The sequence below is a fragment of the Leuresthes tenuis genome, unplaced genomic scaffold, assembly GCF_036924035.1.
Source record: "Leuresthes tenuis unplaced genomic scaffold, fLeuTen1.0.hap1 SCAF_5, whole genome shotgun sequence".
In the NCBI taxonomy this organism is placed as follows: domain Eukaryota; kingdom Metazoa; phylum Chordata; class Actinopteri; order Atheriniformes; family Atherinopsidae; genus Leuresthes; species Leuresthes tenuis.
The window spans coordinates 2877271-2897476 of record NW_027325359.1 but is presented as its reverse complement, the minus strand read 5'-3'; the positions used below and the strand labels follow the sequence as shown (position 1 = coordinate 2897476).

Here is a 20206-nt window from a genome sequence, read left to right as displayed (position 1 = left end):
GCGTCATTCCTGCACCCCCGTGGGAAGATCAAGGTAGCTTTACCAGACTTGTTGGATGAGACTGTGGCTGAAGCTGTCTCACATGGGAACCTGAATGCCTGGATGGGAACCCTAATACTGAAAGGATGGATGATGTCACATCCACCGAACTCTAATATGGACCTGAACATACCTGCTCATGTCCATTAAGAACAATCTTATATGCATGCTGGCAATGACAAAGATAAAGAAAGTTTCAAAATCACTACTTAAATGGGGACATATTAAAATAAAAGTCTATTTTCCTGATCTATAGTTCACTAAATTACTTTAAGAATTTAATGAGCTAATAATGCTTTACCAGTACTTTGTCTAGTAAATCCAACCTCTTATAGCAGTGTATTGTCGTGTCAAGTGGATCCCTTCACACCTTAAAATTGACTTCTAGAAACAGAACTCGAAAAACATGGTTGAAATGGGTGCAGTTGTGGTGTTTTCCTGTGGTATTATGACCATAGCGTGTCGAAGACATTTCTTTAAGACCTCTGGAGGTTGTGCCAACACATGAAAGAAGAGTATAAAATGTCTCATGTAAGGGTGATGTGGTATATTCTCTTTGAGTAGAGCTCTGGGTTCCGTTCCACATTGCTTACACAAGAACGTTGACATTCAGAATAACCCTGTTGCTTTATGTTTTTCCATTTACTGGAAAGGATTTATATCTCAAATACATATACCCTTAGTTGACTCTTGTTTGTTAGTATTTCAGATTTCCCTGGTTGCTTGTCTCTCCTTTACACATACAGTTACATGACAGCTGTCACTTTTAGTAACCGCAGCTCCGTCACTATCTCTGCACTATCCCCCAGGCACAGACTGGTACCTCAACAAGGTGAAGCTGAAGATCACTGATGTCAACGACAATGTCCCTGAATGGAATATGAAGCCTTACCCTTACCTGGCTGTTGTGTCTCCAGAGGCCCCTACAGGAACATTTGTCTACCAACTCCAGGCACATGATGGGGATGAGGGCAAACACGGAGAAGTGGAATACTTTTTGTCAGATGGTAAGATTTTTACTGCTCATATACATGCACACAAACACAAGATGTATAGGAGCAAATAAAAATATGATGTGCTGTTGGTAAATAAGCTTGCTGGCTGCAAAGCTTTGGAAAAAAATACAGTTTGTCTGGCACAGTTGCCCAGACACACAGCCACAGGCATTCACACATTCATTCATGCATTCATATACTCTTCAGGTGTCCATTAGCTTTTCTGTCTTTTTTTACCCTGCCTCTCTCTACCTCTCTACCTTTGTCTCCCTTTTCTCTCTCCTATACATAAACACACAGATACAAAAGCACACAATCAGAAAATCCCACACAGCCAGAGGCTTTCACACATTTTTATGCACTTTTCATGCACTCTTGTCTGTCTGCTTCTTTCTGTTTCATACACACAGATAATCTTGCAAGCATATATTCACTCATACACAAACACATGCTGTGGGCTATTGGTAGTCTGCCAGAACAGTAGCCCCCCTGGTAGTTGAATGGATAGAGGGATGTTGGCAGAGATTGGGGGATGTGCCGATGTTGTTAGGTGGGGTTTACTGATTTCTTTTTGACTTAGGATAGTACATCCCACAGCATCCTGATTTGATTTATACCACAATTACCCAGAGGTGCCTTACCTCAAGTCTATATGACCATGCAAAGAACTTATGTCAGAAGTTGAGTTTGTCATCTGAGATTTTGCAAGCTTGTTTCTCTTCAAAGTGATGTTGACCGACTGTTTGGATTTCACATTTGTTTATCTCATTCAGTGCTTAGTTTTAAAGACCACAGGATGAGATAAACAAACACAACTTTTTATTTAAATGTATGTACCAGCACTAACAATAACTTGAATAGAATTATATATATGTGTACATATACACAGTATACATATATATGTATGTATATATCTGGTGTTAAAGATGCACATATTACAATATTGTGAGGTAGATGTTAGGTCTGCATATCTCTTCTTTATCAGTTCATCTAGATGCCTTTGTATTTTACTGTCCATTAGGTGTAATTGTTATACATTTACCATCACATTCTCTTTAATTTCCTGCTCTGATTTTGAGTGGCTCAACGGAGTAGTATATGATTTTATTGAATCTTTTTTCCTTGAGCCGCTAGGAGAGTTGGTACCTGGGGGCTTCATAAGTGACAGTTAGGGTTAAACCATGGCACAATGCTGAGGTTAAGGTTCAGAGGATCAGGCTTGGACTGGATGTCATGCAACTGTTTCAACGTGCAACCCAGTGTCAAGTCACTTGAGCCTTCGAAACACTTCTGCTGTGGATAGCATGGCTTAGGTGGGTGGTTTGAGCATCTCTTGCAAAGAGGAATAGAGGTTGGACGGTTGGAACCAGAAGAGCAGTAGCTACCTCTGGCAGCCTCTACAGTGGACAAGATTTTTGATGTGTGTTATTTGGACTCCAGCAAGAAGCTTTGCTGCTCTATGTCAAGGCTTCATATTTTTTTGAGTATGTATTTAACTTGCAGTGCATTCACATTGAATTATGAAAAAGGTGGTGGTTGCTTGGAGTCTCTGGTCTCCCATTACTGCAGTTTAAGGGTTTGTAGATATTGTGGTAGCTCTAGATGTCCCAATGATATTGCTATGGTTAATTATTTTGGTTGTGATAATCATGTGGTCAGAATGTGACATTGGAACAGCCCTTCATGCAATGGTTCTCATCAAAATCCACCGTGCATATTGTTGTTGTCTAACTAACTTTTTTAATGCATTCCTCTCTCTATTAAACATTTATTAGGCCCTTTATTTAAATATTTAAGATTATACATTGTTTATATCCTAGTTTGCAGGAGTCCTCAGTGCCTTTGACTCATTGATACCTTTGTTGATGCATTACTCCTACCAGCTGTCTGTCTGCAGAATAGTGGAGCAACATGATAAAACAAAAGGGCATCTGCTAATTAAAACTCTGTTGCTCTGCTAATTGTCAGAAAATTCATGAATTATCTTAAAGAGAAGAAGAGATGAAAAAAAAAGAATAAAAAAGTAGCAAATGAAAATAAGATAAATTGTTTAGGATGGTAAATGCTATGGAATTCTATGAAATAGAAATGGAAGTCAAGGACAAGAACCTCTGCACTGTGCAGAATACGTTATGATATTGGTTTGTATTTTATTTTTTTATACACATTGCCATCAAATCACATTAAGTAAGTCTTGCTGTTTTATTCCCCTGAGTAGACCTCTTGATCAGTAAAATGATATGAATATAGGAAGAAAACACTTTAGTGAGTCACAGTGTTGCTGTGTGTCACATGTTCTTTTATTATTATAAAAATTGACACTGCACCTCATTCTAGGTAATTCCCTCATACAATGTCCTGCTGCTCTAGGTACTCATGCATCAATCTGCAACTGAAAAAAGCTTTCAACCAAAGCACTGTTATCTCCTATTTGAGTCATATTATCAAAATTCATCAGCGCCCAGCTGTTTTAGGAAATCATAGTGCCATTTAATGCCTATTGCATTCTCTCTTTTTAATTTGTGAGCTGTTTAAAGAAAATCTATGTCTCCCACAAGAAAAAATGGACTTTGGGCTGAGAGCCACAAAGAGAGTAGGGCAGTCATAGCACTCAAAGACAGACTCGCACAGTGTTTTTATGAGGTCATTTTCTAGCAGTATGTCACAGTCTGTTCTATCAGTTTGTCATGTCACAGTTTATGTTTAACCATGTGTTGTTCTAGTCATGTTTTTCCCCTGTCACGTTCAATTCACTCACGTCACCTGGCTCATTGTTCACAGCTGCACCTCATGTCACTGATCACTCCCTCCACAGTATTTAGCTTCCTGGTTTCCTTTCAGTCACTGCAGAATCCTCACTGTCCCTTCATGCCGAGTCACGAAAAGATAAGGTTGGTCACAGTCCTGTTTATTCATGGTCTTGTTACCACAGTCCTCTGGATTTCATAGTCTTGATTTTTGTTAGTGTTTTTTCATAGTTAAGCATTTTTGATGATCCGGCTCATCGTGGTGGCCCTTTTGTTCATGCTCCCCGTCTTGTTTGTGGAATAAACCTTTTTTTTTTTTTTTTTAACCAAGAGAGCTGCATCTGGGTCCTACCTCACCACCACTTCCTGACACAGTAACAATGCACTGGTGCTTAATTACTTTTCAGTCTGCATACCCCCTCCATGTATGTACCCTTGTTAAAGATTAAAGTTAAAATGTAGCAGACGTATAATATGAGAAAGCTATCAGCAGATTAAGCATGACTGATGGGTGGTTTATTGCTGATGTCCAGTCATCACGGCTTCATGCACATGTCAGCTGGTAAGACTGATTGCAAGCTAAATAAATCATCCACAATTAAGTTTGTTGCAGGTGGGATTTAGCAGTCAACAGATGTTGACTTGTTTGTCCAGCAGCTAACCCTATAGGCTCCCTGTTCTTTGTACTGGTCAAACAGTGCATTATATGAGTTGAACTCAATTCAGTCTTATGCCTATAGCAGCAGTTCACAACATTGTCATCCAAGGATACTTTACAAAGAGAAAATCCCAACCAATTATCTTTGATAAAAACTCATATCAACAGAATATACTCAATGTTATGATTAAAATTACAACAAAGATGAATTGGGACAATCCAACCTCTTTGATAAGAGTTTTTGTTCAATAAATAATCTGAAAACGTCTGAAAATTTATAATTTCTGCAGACTTTGTGTACTGAATGAAAATGTTTTATAGATTACAGACAGAAGAGCATTTGTGTTGTAACATTAATAACCAAGAGTCAGTGCTACTTTCTTGTCGGCATGCTGTAGAAAAGAAGTTCTGGTGTTTTATAATTGCTTGAATTTTACCATGGTGAATGTGCTTTTTAAAGTTAGATCACCAACATTTACCCCTGATGCACAGAAGGACCAAGGCTGAAATTTCTTCTATCACTGCACTACTGTCAGCAATAGAAATCCTGAGGACAGCAAGACCTGGTGGCTCGTCATGAGTTATTATCTGGCTGGACTAGTTGGGAGCATGAGAACTTTCTGGGCTGTAAGCTGGGCTAACATCACATTTTTGTTATCTATTCAAGCCAGTCTTTCTGAGTAACGTCTTAAGATGCGTGTAAATTGCATGCCAAGGAATTGATTAATCGCTTCTACTAATTGGGGTTTCTCTGGAATCTGTGCTTGGCCCTTACTACTTTATTGGTACTTTGTTTGGGCCAATCATTAGCCAAAGCATTTAAACCACTGCTTGTTATTGTGTTGGTTCATATCATGCTACTAAAACAGTTTTGACCCATTGAAGTACGCACATGAAGATGTCCTGTAATTATGTTCACTATGCCCATATAGTGTTGTGCCTGATCCACGCTCTCATTTGGATATGGTACAGTGTTAGATATTAGAAGGAAGTTCTCTACTGCGTACATAACAGGTGTGTGAGTGAGTGTGTCATTTAATTTTCGATTACTTACAACCAGCTCTCACTCACCATTCATATTAACCTCTAATCACAAATTGCACTCAGTATGATATGGAAATGTACAAAGATTACCTCTGGGCTGTGTGCTATGGACAAATGCAACTGGCAAACAAAAATCTAGATGTGTTTTCAGCCTACAGCCACTGCTGTCTATGATGACTTGGAAACAAGATAGCAATAAAGAATAGAGTATTATCACTGATTTCAATATCTTAAATCCATCAGGTGGTTTGTTGTAGAGTCCTTGTTTGAATGAGAACAAGATGAACATGGATGCAATTATCAAAGCGTTTTAATACTAATATGTTCCTCTCAGTATTTTTCCTCCTGTCAAAGCCATTGCAATATGATATAGTTTGTTCATTCCTCTGTACTTTTTCAAATGAATTCATGAATGACATTTAGAAAATGTTTTTGAAACTCAGTATGTATGTACTGTATGTGTTTTGAGCCGTGATATAGTAAACCCAGCAAGACAGACCTATTTCAATTCACTTGACTAACATGTCTTAGTTAGTATTCAAGCCAACAGCATCAGATTGGTTTGGATCCAGCAATAGGAAATAATGTCAATGTATTTTCCCGTAGGCGGTGACGGCTGCTTTGCTGTCGACAAGAAGACAGGCCAGGTGGTGACCACAGGGCTGGTGCTTCAGAGGGAGAGAGAGTACTTGTTAAGCGTGGTGGCCCTTGACGGCATGGGAAGCCGCAGTGCACCTGCCATGCTCTCTGTAGTGGCAGGGTCCAGAGCGCCACAGTTCACCAACGCCAGCTACGCCATCTCCATACCAGAAAACACGCCGGAAGGACAGCCGTGAGTGCTGCGTGGTTAACATAAGCGAGGATGAATATCAGCTGAGTGATAGGCAGAGTAATATAAAATGTATACTGTTCCTCTATAGTTTCCCAGATTGTGTGAAAACCTCTAACGTTTTCTAAAGAAATGTCATCGTGGTATTTCTCTAAGGTTCTGCCTTGTAATTAAACACGTTTTTTTTCAAATGTAATGTATTCCTATGTGGTTATCTCCCAACACCTTTATTTCTGCCACAATAAGTATGATTGCCTGTCACAGGAGAATACAGTATAACAGGAACGCAATATCAAAACATCTAATTTCACAATGCACAGACTCTTCCTGATTCACTGGCTGACTCACACAGGGACATTTTTAGCTTCTGTGTATCTATAGACACAACTCCTATAGTAACTAATGCAGACATGTGTATTAACACACATTTGGTGCTGTATCTCAAACATTAAAACATGTGTTAATAAGTATTCATTTGATCACACCATTGCACTCAAGCAAGCACTGACAATCATCACACACTAAAGATTGCAGACTCTCTTAACCATAAAAGCAAACAGTTGTATCTGCATAATAGTATTGCATTATTGCACCGAACTGACAAGTACTGATTGACCGTGTTTATAGCATGTAGGCAATGGGGCATAAAGAAATTGATTTCATTACAGCTTAGTGCTGATGTAAGAAAATAGGATTTCAACTCTAATTCAACATGGTCACAGCTGAAATCAAATTGCAAAGCCAGTTTTTCCACTTCTTTAAATCACTTTCTCTTTTTCCACAGCTTCCTGGTGGTGTTTGCCCGTTCCTTCCAGAAGCAGCAAACCAGCTACAGTCTGCTGATCAATCCCAGTAGCCTTTTCAGCATTCAGAAGGAGACAGGGGAGATCAGTCTGACGAGGACACTGGATTATGAGAGTGACCAGCGACGCTACCTTCTGATGGTGCGAGCCAGTGAAGAGCCTGGCAGCCTCAGCACTGCCACAGAGGTTAGTCTAATTAGGCAGTGATACAGCCAGCAAATATGAGTCATGTAAGAGTTCACACACTCTGGTCAACAAAGCCTAAAGCTGAGGTCCACTTTGATGTTTTATTATTGCTTCGTTTAAAAAGACATTTGCAGTTACTGTGGTGAATTTAGTTGAGATAAATATATAATTAAAAAGCTCTCAGGCATGCAACTTTTTGTGTTTTATTGCTCCTGACAGCTGGCGAGTACGATGACCCTGAGGTCAAAGCAAAATCCAAAACACAAACTTTTCCGAAAATATAGCAACAGAACAAAAAACAGTGACAAAACACCACAACATTTATTCAAAAGAGTGCAACAACAAAGCAAAGATAAAAACAAAACTTCAGGAGGCACAACACACAAAATGTGTTTTATGTTTTTCTATTTCGGCGGTTTTTGTTTTATGTAAAACATGTCTTGGGTTTTCATGCTTTCTGAAATATTGTGCCATCTGAAACGGCCACACATATTTGGTTGTGATTGCTGTTTTATCGTTTATCTGTTGTCTAATTTCAATTTGTAGTGTTTTTTTTGTTTAGTGACCTAAACAGGTTGTGTGCTTTCTGAAATGTACATATGTTTGCCTTTGTGTTTTCTGTTTCAGTGTGTTGTTGCTGTGTTTTTCCTTTCTTGTCATTCCCTCCTTCTCTTTTCTTGTTTGTGGTTTTTGTTCAGTGTTGCTGTGCTTTACTGTGCCTCAGTGGCACTGTAGGCTCATGCTGTATGAGCTTTAATGATTAAAACTCAGTGCGACTTACTGACATCACACTGCTTGGCCACAAAGTCAAGGAAGACCAGCTGAGCTTGTCACTGTCTGCAGGAAAGCCATGGCTTAATGGTTTTGAAATGTTAACAAGTGACCAATAGGTTTTGGGATTTTTTTTCTGTTTATATTACCATTTGTTTTCTTGCTTTTTTTTGTTTGTTGTTTTTTGTAAAAAGTAAATTCTGGAGATGAACTCGTGTGTATATATATATATATATATATATACATGTGTGTGTGTGTAATATACACATAACATGCTTTGGGGCATGAAACCTCAGAATCCTTCATTGTTATTGGCAATTCTCTTCAAACTATTCATGAATTAGGTTTTGTTTGAATTATTGATTTAAACATTTTGTTACCCAATTACCACATCACCGGCTCCTTTCACACCACAGATTTAGCAGGACAATGTTACAGAGTAGGTGATGGATACTGGGAAAATCCTATCCTGGCTATTTCAGGACTATTACTCAGCTGTCACTTCACACTTTACACACTGTGGTGACAGGGAGCTCGTGGGATGGAGGACAGCTAAAGGCTTTTGTTGAAAACACACACAGTGAGGCACTCACATGCTCAAAACATTTCTATTTTTGACCCAAGAAAATCATGAAGTGGAAGATAAAGGATGTGTTGAACTGGAGCTAGAAAATGCAATTAAGATTAAGTTTTGGGGTCAACTTCCTGTACAGAGAATTTGATATGGTTGTCTTTCGGATTTGTGAACTAATAAAAACTGGTTAATTTTGTGCCCTTCCACTCTGATTTTGTCCCTCTCTTCCCCTTTCCTTCACTTTCCTCTCCTCTCACTGGCACTAATCAGGTTCAGGTGCTGATAACGGATGAGAATGATTGTGTCCCTGAGTTCCTCCAGTCCATCTACAGTGTAGATGGAGTCCCTGAGACTGTAACCACGGCAACATCCCTGCTGCAGGGTGAGACTCCTCTGACCCCATCTTTCCCATCCATCTGTTTCTTTTTTTAAATGGAGAGGGAAACAATCCAAAAAGTTACTTTTTCTGGAAACTGCTGCTGTATCTTAGATGAGATTTAAACTTTCACTTCTTAACTTGAGACTTGTTTCAACTTACAGACATGTTTTGCTTGCATTTGTGCATCACAACTATAGTTATTGCTTTTCATTTATTGCTATCATTTGCTGCACAAAGCTACCTTAAGATTTTTAATGATGGAAATGAAGGTAAGTGTATGGCTAATCACAGCTTAACTTGTAAATATCATTATTGATAATGACATAATGTACCATTTCTTGTCAGATGCAGATGTTTACTTTATAATGTGTGAGTCTTTTTTTCCTCCAAAGATATTATTTAACACTGGCATTTTCTTGCTTTAAAAGAAATTGCACTTCTAATTGCACTCATGAGGTTCAGGTATTTTAGGATGATGCGCCCAACAAATTACTCTGCAGTATTCAACTTCAGCCTCAGATTGAAAAACAGCTTAACAGGATTTGAGAATTGCCCACAGTTATTTATATTTCATTCATATATTAACATCAAATTACACCTGAAAAATCACGTAAAAAAAAATAAAGGCCTATACAAGATTATTCAGATATATTACATTCAGAGTACACTACAGTGTTGATTCCCTGTCACACGTTGTGCTTTCAAACTTTCTTTCCTCCACAGGCTGTAGGAATCGCTGAGCAACTGTTTCTAGTGCTTTCTGACTAAGAAAAATTGAGGAAATTTAATCTGAAAGCACTCAATGGCACACCCTGGGTTAGTAGAAATTGTTGGCGCTGCAGAGCAAGCTGTAGGAGAAAATGGCAACCAATAGAAACGAATGCATCAAGAAGTAAATCGTTTGGTGGGAGAAAATCAGCACTGAAAGAATCAAAATATAGGAGTGGAGACGGGGAGTATTCTGACAGCAAAAGCATGAAAGTTAGATTTATATGCTACAAATAGTCTGTAGCTAGAACACTATGTGAATGTATGTCTTTGTATTTCAAAAAGGCAAAGGAAAGGCCCCAACTTAGACGAAGGAGGCAAAAATGTAAAAGGACAGATGGATAGTGTGAATATGGTAATCTGGTTAATTGCTTAGTTAAATCCTGAACTTTTTTTTTAAGCACCGAGGGAGTAAAGTCCCCTGTACGCCATCATCGTCTCTCTTGTGGGCAAAGACAAACTCAGGTTAACAGCAAAGAAGATTAAAAACTGTGGAGAACTTGTCACATTGAGGTTCAAAGAAAACCGGTTTCAATTCCTTCAACATTTAATGAGTCAGCTGCATTATACAAGCTAAATAAATAAAAAAAGGAGTGTAGTAAATTGCCAGTCATGAACTATTTTACAAGGAGCTGAAATGTAAGAAAAATGAGGCATTGACATGCACAGGCTGCTGATGCTTGACACACAGGAAATAAACACATCAAAGGAATCTGATGTATGCAAGTGTTATGAGCTTGAGAAAATCTGTTTGAAACAGTGAGCTTCAGTGAAATTCACAGTGGCTGTGACTGTAGCCTCAGAAAAAAAATCTCATCAGACACAAGAGACAAATCTATACTTTTCTGTGTAATTACCTTAGAATATTATAATTTCCAAACACACATATACACAAACACAGAAAACACGTTCTATTTATTTCTTTTCCTGTCTTTAAGCTCATTTTTGCAAATGATGGTAATCATTATGGCAGGGCACAGTTTGTGTTCTGGTAATTGTAGATGTCTGAGCTTATGATTTATTTCACGTTTAGCAAGGCCATAACGAGATAATGATCTACACAGATGTCAACATATTCATCAGCTGATGCCATCTCATCAGCTCGTTTCGATTAAGTTTTAATTGAAGGTTCTTTTGTCATGTTTTGTCTCCCAGTTTTAGCCACGGATTGTGACTCGGGGTTAAATGCTGAGCTCACCTATTACACCCTGAGCCCGGATTTCAGCATTTCGCCCCATGGGACGGTTTTCCCTGCGAGGCGGCTCGACTATGAGAGGTCCAACCATCTATATGAATTTGTGGTGATGGCAGTGGACAGCGGGGATGAGCCGAACTCTGGCACTGCAACGGTCCGTGTGAGGATGGCAAACGTCAATGATGAAGCCCCAGAATTCTCTCAATCTGTGTGAGTGGCTTTATCACATTTAAAAAAAAAAAACTAAAAAAAACCTGTCCATTCCATCACTTCTGTCCTCCTAATTTTGGTCATTTTGTAACTGAAGTTTATTCAAAGCACAGTAAGAAACATTTTTGACTCCATCTTAGTTGTTCACATTTGAATGTTTATTCAAACTTAATCCAATCCTGTTGCTGTAAATTTATTAGAATTTATAGTTGTATTTAGAATTTAGACTGAGGTTTAGACAGAGATTGAGGACAAACAATAGATTTTTAATGCTTTTCAGACAATCCATTTCAGGCAACTGGCTCAAGTGCCTGAAGTCTGAACATCAGCATATAATGCTTTTCCTCCTTTGAGGTGTTTTGCTAGACCTCATCTTTAGCTGTTTTCATTAATGGGTCTTTCTGCTTTAGTCTTTATCAAGTTAAACTCAGTTTGATCAGGTTGAGATCAGGTGACTGACACAGTCGTCAGGGCTGAATATTTAACTTCTTTAACTTCTAAGCACCCTGTGTATTTCAGTCTATTGTCCATCTGGTCTGTGAGGCGCTGCCCATTTGGTTTTGTTGCCCGTGGCTGAAGCTCAGTAGAAGCTATAATCCTTAACTCATGAGAATTCATGTTGAATTATCTTTGCTTGCATTTACTTTCACATAAGCAATAAACGCCAGTGACCCAGTGTTATTGGAAGTCATTCATGCCGTAATGCAGCTTCTATTTGTGTCACTGTTGATGCCGTATGCTTATGGTAATGAGCTGTTCCAAGTCTTCTCCACGCTTTATTTTTCCAACCATTCTTGTACAAATGATTTAAATGTGTCTCATGGATGGTTTGCACCTTGAGGTGAATCTTCTGTGTTTCCTCTGATTAAGTCTTCCTTTTTATGACAGACTCGCATAATACATCCACCTCCTCAAAAATGCTCCTGCCTTGGTCGGATGTAATGTTTTTTTTCTTTTATTTCTCACCCGGTTGTTATTTTCCTTGGACATCCAGGGCTTTTAACATTGCCAAGCTCACCTGTGTGTTCATTTTTTCTCAGAAAGTGCTAAATTCTTCATTTGGCCTGACTGATTTGTTTCTGTTTTCCACCTAATAATGGCCTGTTTTTTTTTTTTACAAGCCTTGTGTACAGTGATGATGAAAAGAAAAATATTAGTTATTATAAGATAAGTATACAACCAACAATACAAGAAAAATGTATACTATTTTGATCGGACTTATGTAGCAAGTTATTTTTGCCATATTTTGTTGATTCACAGCCTATAAATGAAAAGGTAATTTTTTTATATTTGTAAAACAATCAACTGCAGACCTTTCCCTGTTTCAGTGATGAAGAAATAATGAGGCACATGCCCACACCTACTGTTTGTATGAAACAGCTTCTGAGTTAATTGTCCATTTATATTTGAGCCCAGAAGAAAGATGGTTGTACATATTAATGAGCTTCAGTTCCTAAACTCTGTCTTTCAAACTAAAGCTAAGAGACTGATTTTTAAGATCAGTCATTATATAACTGTAAGTTTATGTTTTGGTAAATGGCTTAAATAGAAAAAAAGAACATTTTGTTACTGTCATTTCCTGATCTATCTCCTCCTTTTTACCTCACATGAAACTCTGTGTTCGTTATGACACTCTGAGAAAACTCTTTCAGAATAAAGCACCTCAAGGTTTCATATGGATTGAAAAAAAAAGCTTGGTGAAAAAAGGAAAGTGCTGTAATTAATTAATGACCAATTATCAAAAATATTCAGCGTGGGTTTTTGTTTGTACGTGTCTCCCTGCTTCTGACTGAATGTTGCTTCAGAGTAAATCTCCAAAGATCAATACTAGTCACCAAAATGACAAGGTAGAATAATGTTCCCACTGCACCACTTCTTTATCCCTGATCCACCAGTTGATCACGTCTCCTTATATCAAAGCTTAGCAGACAAGATACTTGCATCACAGATAGATGGGCTGTTACATCACACATCTCAGACCTGCTTCCTTCAGGCTGCTCATTGCAGTAATATTGGATGCTGGTAGTACTTTCATAAATAGAGGCTGACTTACATCAAAACTTATGTAGTAAAACCAAAGCACCAAAACAAACCCAACATGTTTGTTTGGTGTGTGAATAGCAGCCATCTGGCATAAAAAAAGTTGGTACTCATTTCTCACACACAATCACAAACAAATATTGTAGAAAACTGAGGAATTCACTCAATACTTTATTGAATATTTTTTGTGCAGTGAACTGACATGTGAACAAAATCCACTGTGTCACTGCTCGCCTTTCCAAAAAGGCTCCATGAGTGGGCGGGCTGCCCCTGTCACTGTGACTCCACTGCATTTATTTCCCAGGACGAGTCAGCAGCTTGTCCTGTCACTCTTTTTTAGTGACCTTCATGGAATATTGTTGCAGAGCTCTGTTACATGCTCATATTGCATTGTCAGGTGTCAGTCTCGGTGGGTGGCGAGACACAGAGCCAAACAAACAAGTGAGAAGAGAGGTGGAGACGTAAGCAGACAAACATAAAACTCGGAGGAAAAACACGCTGAAACATGGATGCAGGGCAAGTCTGTGGAGAATACCAAAACACAGACAGAAGACATTCGGATATGCAGATAAACAGAGCAGCCTGTCGGCCATCAGATAGTGCTCATTCTCCAGATTGTGCGTGTTGGGTGCTTCATCATTGTGTGGCTTACTCAGAAGTTTATAAATGCAAAGAGGGAAAATGAGGACATGGTGTTCAAAATCAGCACATTTAGGAACAGAGTGATAGAATACTAGACACTTGTGAAATTAGTCTTAAATTCAGAATAATTATGATACTTGCAAAAGTGAATATAAAAGCTTTTTTTTTTTTTTTTTCATTCCCTATTTTTTTTACTGAATGAGTGATAGAGGCTAAAATGAGGTGGTGCAAAGAAAAGACGGATTCTGTGGAAATGCAAGCAGCTGGACACATAGACATACTCTGTCAGAGCACATCTTCACAGTTCAGTGAGATGTAGGGAGATGCTTCAGGAAGAAAAGCAGAGGGAGTGAACGTGTCTCATCCCACCGAACTGCGGAGAAGTGGCCTCTGAGCCGGGTGACAGATTACAGGTCACTCATGTTGCCACGGAGATTGCCGTGGCTGGCGGAGATGAATCACCCATCGGCGTTCCTCTGTAAACCATCAATCACCTCTGACTTCTCACCACAGACACTGAAGCCCCACCCGTACGCACACACACACACACATTAGAAGCGGATGTGGCGCGAAGCCTCAGTGGATGAGTTCTGCTGACGAATCAACTGAAACTCTGAGAATCTAACAGTCTCTTATATCCTGCTCCTCTCTATCAACAATACTCTTTCACCATTTTTTCTTTCATCCCCACATATCACTTTAACTGTCATTTACATGGAAGTCTTCTTCTTTGTCACCTGCTCCTTCCTCACTTTTTGTCCATTTCTCCACGTCTCTGCTTCCTCTTAGTCAAAGAGTTAATTTCCTCTCCATAGCTCTTCATGCCATAGCGGTATATCAGTGTCCTGTGCCTCGCTGGGCATCTTGCTGCCCAGCACAACAGAGAAGGCAAATCACTGCTGACATTTTAAAAGGCACTGGATCAAATGGCCCATAGTGGGCTGGGTATGAGGAAGCACCATTTGTTCAATGACTTTAACATCCCAGTAGACATTATCATTTGTCTCTGGCCTGGCCAGCTAAGAGGACAGGTTAAATCACAGTGACAAGTAAAAGCCACAAGCATAAGTCTAATCAGCTCGCTGGTGCTTTGGACTGTGTAATGATTCATATGACCTGTCTTTATGTGTTTCTGTTATTGACTTGTTTGTATGTGTGTTAGTGTGTGTGTTTGTACAGTGCTAACGGAAAGTTTTCACCACCTCCTTAGGTTTACACATTTTTCTAAGTTTCAAATGCGTCTCAAAAAATCATTCAGTTTATTTTTCTCTCATTAATCTACACACAATACTCATAATGTCCAAGCAAAAACAATGTTGTTAGGTTTTTTTTTTTTTTACAGTCATTACAAATGAAATACTAAAATATCCCATTCACAAAAGCTTTCAGACTCTTTGTATGACACTTAAAACTGAGCTCTTGTGCATCCCACTTCAATCAGTAGTACTCGACTGTAATCCACCGGTGCCTTATTGAATTCACTGGAGGTCATTATATTTTTCGTGTCGATGTTTGTGTGAATTAAAACCAAATTAAGTTGAGAATTGACTGTTGACCTGTGAGACAAGATTGTGTAAAGCACAAGTCCGGGTAGAATACAAGAAAATTCCTGCTGCATTTAGTACCAGAGAGCAAGTACCGTAATCTCGATCATTTTTAAATTAAAGCGGTTTGAATCAAACAGACTTCCTAGTTTTGGCTGTCCAGCAAAGCAGACTGATCAGGCACAAAGGGCCTTGGGCAAATAGCTAATCAACAGGCCAATGACCAGAGTTCCTTCTTGGAAATAAGCGAATCTTATGGAAACAAATGGTCCAGGAGTCTACCAATCAGGCCTTTATGGCAGAGCTACCAGGCAGAAACTATTCCTCAAGTCAGGGCACATGACACCTTGCTATGAATTTTCCAGAAGGCACCTAAATGACTCAAACGATGAAATCTGATGTGTATCAATAAGGCATTGAGCAATATCATATTGATACCTTCCTTACAATTAAACATGGTGATGGCAGCATCATTCTATGGAGATTTTCTTTCTGTGACAAGAACTGGGTTTTTCAAGAAAGAGGAAAATATGGATACAGAAAAATATGGAAGAATCCTGGGTGAAAACCATTTCCCGAACACTCATAATCTCAGGCTGGTTGCAAATATCTAGATTTCAACATGACAGTGACCTGAAACATACCATCAAAGTGACTAAGCACAAGATAACAATTGTAGACTGTCATTCTGAATGTTGTAGCCAACATTTCAAGCTGCTTAAAGTGCTCAAGTAGAGGGGGATCTTATGAAAATGGGTTATTTCAGTGTTTTTGAATTTAATAAATCATCTAAAAAGCTGTTTTGTTGTCATTGGGGAGAACTATTCATAGGATGATTAGACAAAAAAATAATCTGTTAAGATGAGTCTAAACCATTTCTGAAAACCTTTTATTTGTGTTGTATTTCACTGTCTCTGTTTAAACCTGAGTTCCTCCTTGCAGATATCGCACATTTGTTTCTGAGGATGCAGGACCCAACACTCTTGTTGCTACAGTTCTGGCCAAGGATCCAGATGGTGATGGTATAACGTATACCATAACAGCAGGCAACGAGGAAGGAAACTTTGTCATTGACAACCAGAAAGGTAATGCTTCCTAATTTCCCAGCTACGCTTCATATTTGCACCTCTCACACTAATTGGCAGGCTTTCTGTCAAACTACACACTCAATTTTATCTAATGCACTCCTGCTGCAGTGGTGCGCATTGAATGCCCTCTATTTTCAAAGTCAATGTACGAAGATATTGAAAGTTGATATTAAAAGCTGTAATTTTTATACAAGTGCTGCCATCTCTATTATTAGGGTTATAAATATAATCTATAGCACTATTTAGGAAACTTCCACATTTGGTTTTTCATTCGACAAATATAGAAAGGAATGTTCCACGTGTTTCTCAGTTTTCTAGCATTGGTAACTGCATAGTTTATCTTTTTTATTTACCCTTTGATCCGAAACCAGTGGCAATCGCTGTGACATTTGTCACCCAACCCTTTCAATTCAATTTCACAACAACTGCTCTATCATAGCTTACAATCTCCAGGCTGTGCTCCGCCAGCTCCTCTATCTTTTGTGTCATCTCTTTATATTCCTTTCCATCCTCTCTCTGTATTCTCAGAAAGAGAAAATGCTAAGGCTGATGTCTTTTAAGGTGCAGGGAAATCACTAAATGTTCTCTTCTTCCTATATATTCATATATATATATGTATATTTATAAGTACATACACATGTGTATGCAGAGTGCTGGCTCATTTATTACCTGGTAGAGCTGGTGTTGCATTTGTAAACAAGGTTGACATTCAAGGCACAAGCGGTACCCTGTAAATTGCATCCTGCAGTATATTTGTTTTAATGTCGTGCTGCAGTGATATCAGTGTCATGTATTGTCATTAGCAGCTTGGATCCTTTCCTGCACCATTCGTAGACAGAAGCACAAGTGACATGGGAGAGTGTGTATAAACTTGCTGAATTGTCTTTAATCATGTGCGTTGAAAGAGATGAATAGAAACCCCACAAGAACATCCAAAACCTCCCTGTGCTCTTACTTCAATGGCTCCCCCCCACATCACAGGCAGCTTGCTCGTCCTGCAACTTCTGATGTTTTTGTGTTACCGTTGACGAGAAAGATGTTGACTCAGATGCTCAGTCCTTTCATCCGATCTTTTATCTTGACGGTTACATGAAAGAAGACAAAGGAGGGAAGAGGAACAGCTAATAGGCCCCTGCTGAGCCAGGTTAACTTCTAACCAAAATATCTTTACTACTTCATGTTTTCACTCAAGTGCTTGTGCTAGATGGGCATCTTTAGAGGGAAAGCGTGCAATTATTAGATCAAAATATGACAAAATTGTAACTGTGAAATTGGTTCTTGGATTTAGTTGGCATATCCGATTTTACCTTTCTGTGGGCTTTTGTGTTGATGAATTTCTACCGCTAACCCTCTCACTCCTGACTTCTAGAACAACAGCATGCTGTATGAATTTTCTGATGTGGTTTATTGATAGCACATCCCATTCGTTGCAAGGCCACTGTGGCAATAACATCCTGCTTAATGACTAATGGATTGGATGTACATGCTCGGTTATGATGCACAATATTTCATAATGTGTATATTAATGGGTCTGTACTCTCTCTAGGGTTGATTCGTCTCCGCTCCACTCCATTGCCCAAACTTCAAGGCTTAGAGTACATCCTGAATGTAACAGCCACAGATGATAATGCATCAGGCGGGCTGCACCCTCTTCTTTCCACTGCACGGGTCATCGTTGGAGTTGATGATGTCAACAACAACAAACCTATATTTGAGGAGGTAAAACTCTTTCTTATAGGACAACTGCTACTTTATCAAATATCTTCACTGCTCATATTTCGACAAAAATTCCAGTAGTTGGTTATCTTCCTTTATATATGACCAGCTGCCGTGCAACCAGCAGAAAATCCACTAGTAGATTTTTATGCTAATGGTTAAAGCCTGGCTTACTGTTTATTCCAATTTTTAGTCTTTATTCTATGTTAAGCTAATCGAGTTGATATGCTGCAACAATCGATGTAGTCTCAGAGAAAAGTTGTCGTTTGTGTGAAGGCAAACCAGCCCTTGTTGTGTTTAGGCACACACTGATGCTGCACTGATCCCTCTGTTTAGGATCTGTTTAATTTTTTGCGCTGATATTGTGCTACCACTGTGTGTTAAGGACTTTTGATTCTAGAAACATACAAACAGCACAGGCACAGAACTGAACTAATCTTTTAAGCTATATACCAGCAACACTGCGTGATACCAAAATATCATTGTTTCTTTCATCTTTTTGTACTACTGTTGCTGTCACCAAGTCAGCTTTGTGAATCCATGAATACATAAATCAACCATTAGAGTCCGTCCTCTCTCCTACCTTGTCAAATAGTCAGTGCTTTGTGAGAAAATCTTTTCAAGGTTGTGTTTTATTCATGTTATGCCCTGTCTATGGGTGACCAAGACACAACATGAAAGGGACCCATCCTCTCTGGGTCTAAGCCACAGATACATTGTTGAGATTTAACAATACAGAAATCTATTTATAGAAAAGATCACAAGCTCTAAAAGGAGTTAGAGTTAACTTCAGAGTGGGCAGAGGCGGAAACAATAAACAAAATTAAACCATCGAGCCTGAACAAGATAACCCGTTCAAAGCAAAATAGAAGTAAGCAGAAAAAAATCACCCTCCAAACTAACAAAAGCAGGAGAAAAGGAGAATGAAAATTAATGGCGCTCACTCCTATGAAGTCCTGCTGTAAGTGAATCTGTCACAGTCTATATTCATGTCACAGTTTATGTTTTATTAGTCACGTTTTCAGGTTCTGTTCTGGTCATATTTTTCCCCTGCCACCTAGTTTCACTCACGTCACCTGCTACAGGGTTCACAGCTGCACCTCATTCACTAATCACTCCCACAGTATTTAGTCTCCTGGTTTCCTTTCAGTCATTGTGGAATCATCACTAACCCTTCATGCCACGGAAAGATAAGTCTGGTTTTGCCTCATAGCCTTGGTCTTGTTCCTTTGTTTATTCACAGTCTTGCCACAGTTAACAAGTCTTGTTTTGTTTGTCATAGTCTTGGTTTTCATTGTCAACGTTGAAGTATTTTTGAATCCGGCTCTGCCGCGCTTTTTGTTCTGGAATAAACCTTTAGATTTTTGGAAAAGAGCTGCATCTGGGTCCTACCTTTCCACCCGTTCATGACAGAATCAAGTTGAATCAGACATAACATACGTTACACAAATAACATGTGTCAACAGAAACTTAAACTGGATGAGAGTTTGATCCAATACAAACCCTTAATAGAACAAGCAGCAAGGCAACGGCTTTCTTTTCTGTCAGTTATAACACCATCAAACTATCAGCTTTTCCTAGAAAGAATAAGTTGTTTTGCCATCAAATTCATTTAAAAAGTATAAATCTTAATACTCTTGTTTCCCTGACAATCAGCTGCATACTTAAGCATGTTGCTGCAATATTTTCTGAGAAATGTTGAGATTAGTTGTATCTGGGATTTCAGGAAACACAACATGGCAATATTTTACTCTGGTGACTGGATATCTACTTTATTGTCATGTTTTTCCTGACCTGTCAGTCATTTTCTCAGTGAACTTAGGTTTTTCCTCTTTGAATCGCTCCCTCCTTTCTCCCTCTCTCTTTACTGCTATGTTATTTTCAGTCTCATTTCCCTCGCCTCTGTCTCTCCACTTTTTTTCCCCCATGGGTTACGATTAGTCTGCACACCCACTCTATCTTTAGGCACTCCATTGGG

General features: G+C 38.9%; 1 protein-coding gene across 1 annotated transcript in view; it reads left to right on the top strand.

The window, feature by feature from the left end:
* Nucleotides 1–859: 859 nt before the first annotated feature.
* The window catches only part of LOC140306848 (neural-cadherin-like), a 65964-nt gene continuing 46617 nt past the window's right edge, over nt 860–20206 (top strand). The window contains exons 1-7 of the mRNA XM_072385459.1: nt 860–1046; nt 6090–6315; nt 7097–7301; nt 8917–9028; nt 10949–11198; nt 16367–16509; nt 18059–18231. Coding sequence (XP_072241560.1) covers nt 920–1046; nt 6090–6315; nt 7097–7301; nt 8917–9028; nt 10949–11198; nt 16367–16509; nt 18059–18231 — 1236 coding nt within the window. The 5' untranslated portion in view covers nt 860–919. The remainder of the gene's footprint in view (nt 1047–6089; nt 6316–7096; nt 7302–8916; nt 9029–10948; nt 11199–16366; nt 16510–18058; nt 18232–20206) is intronic.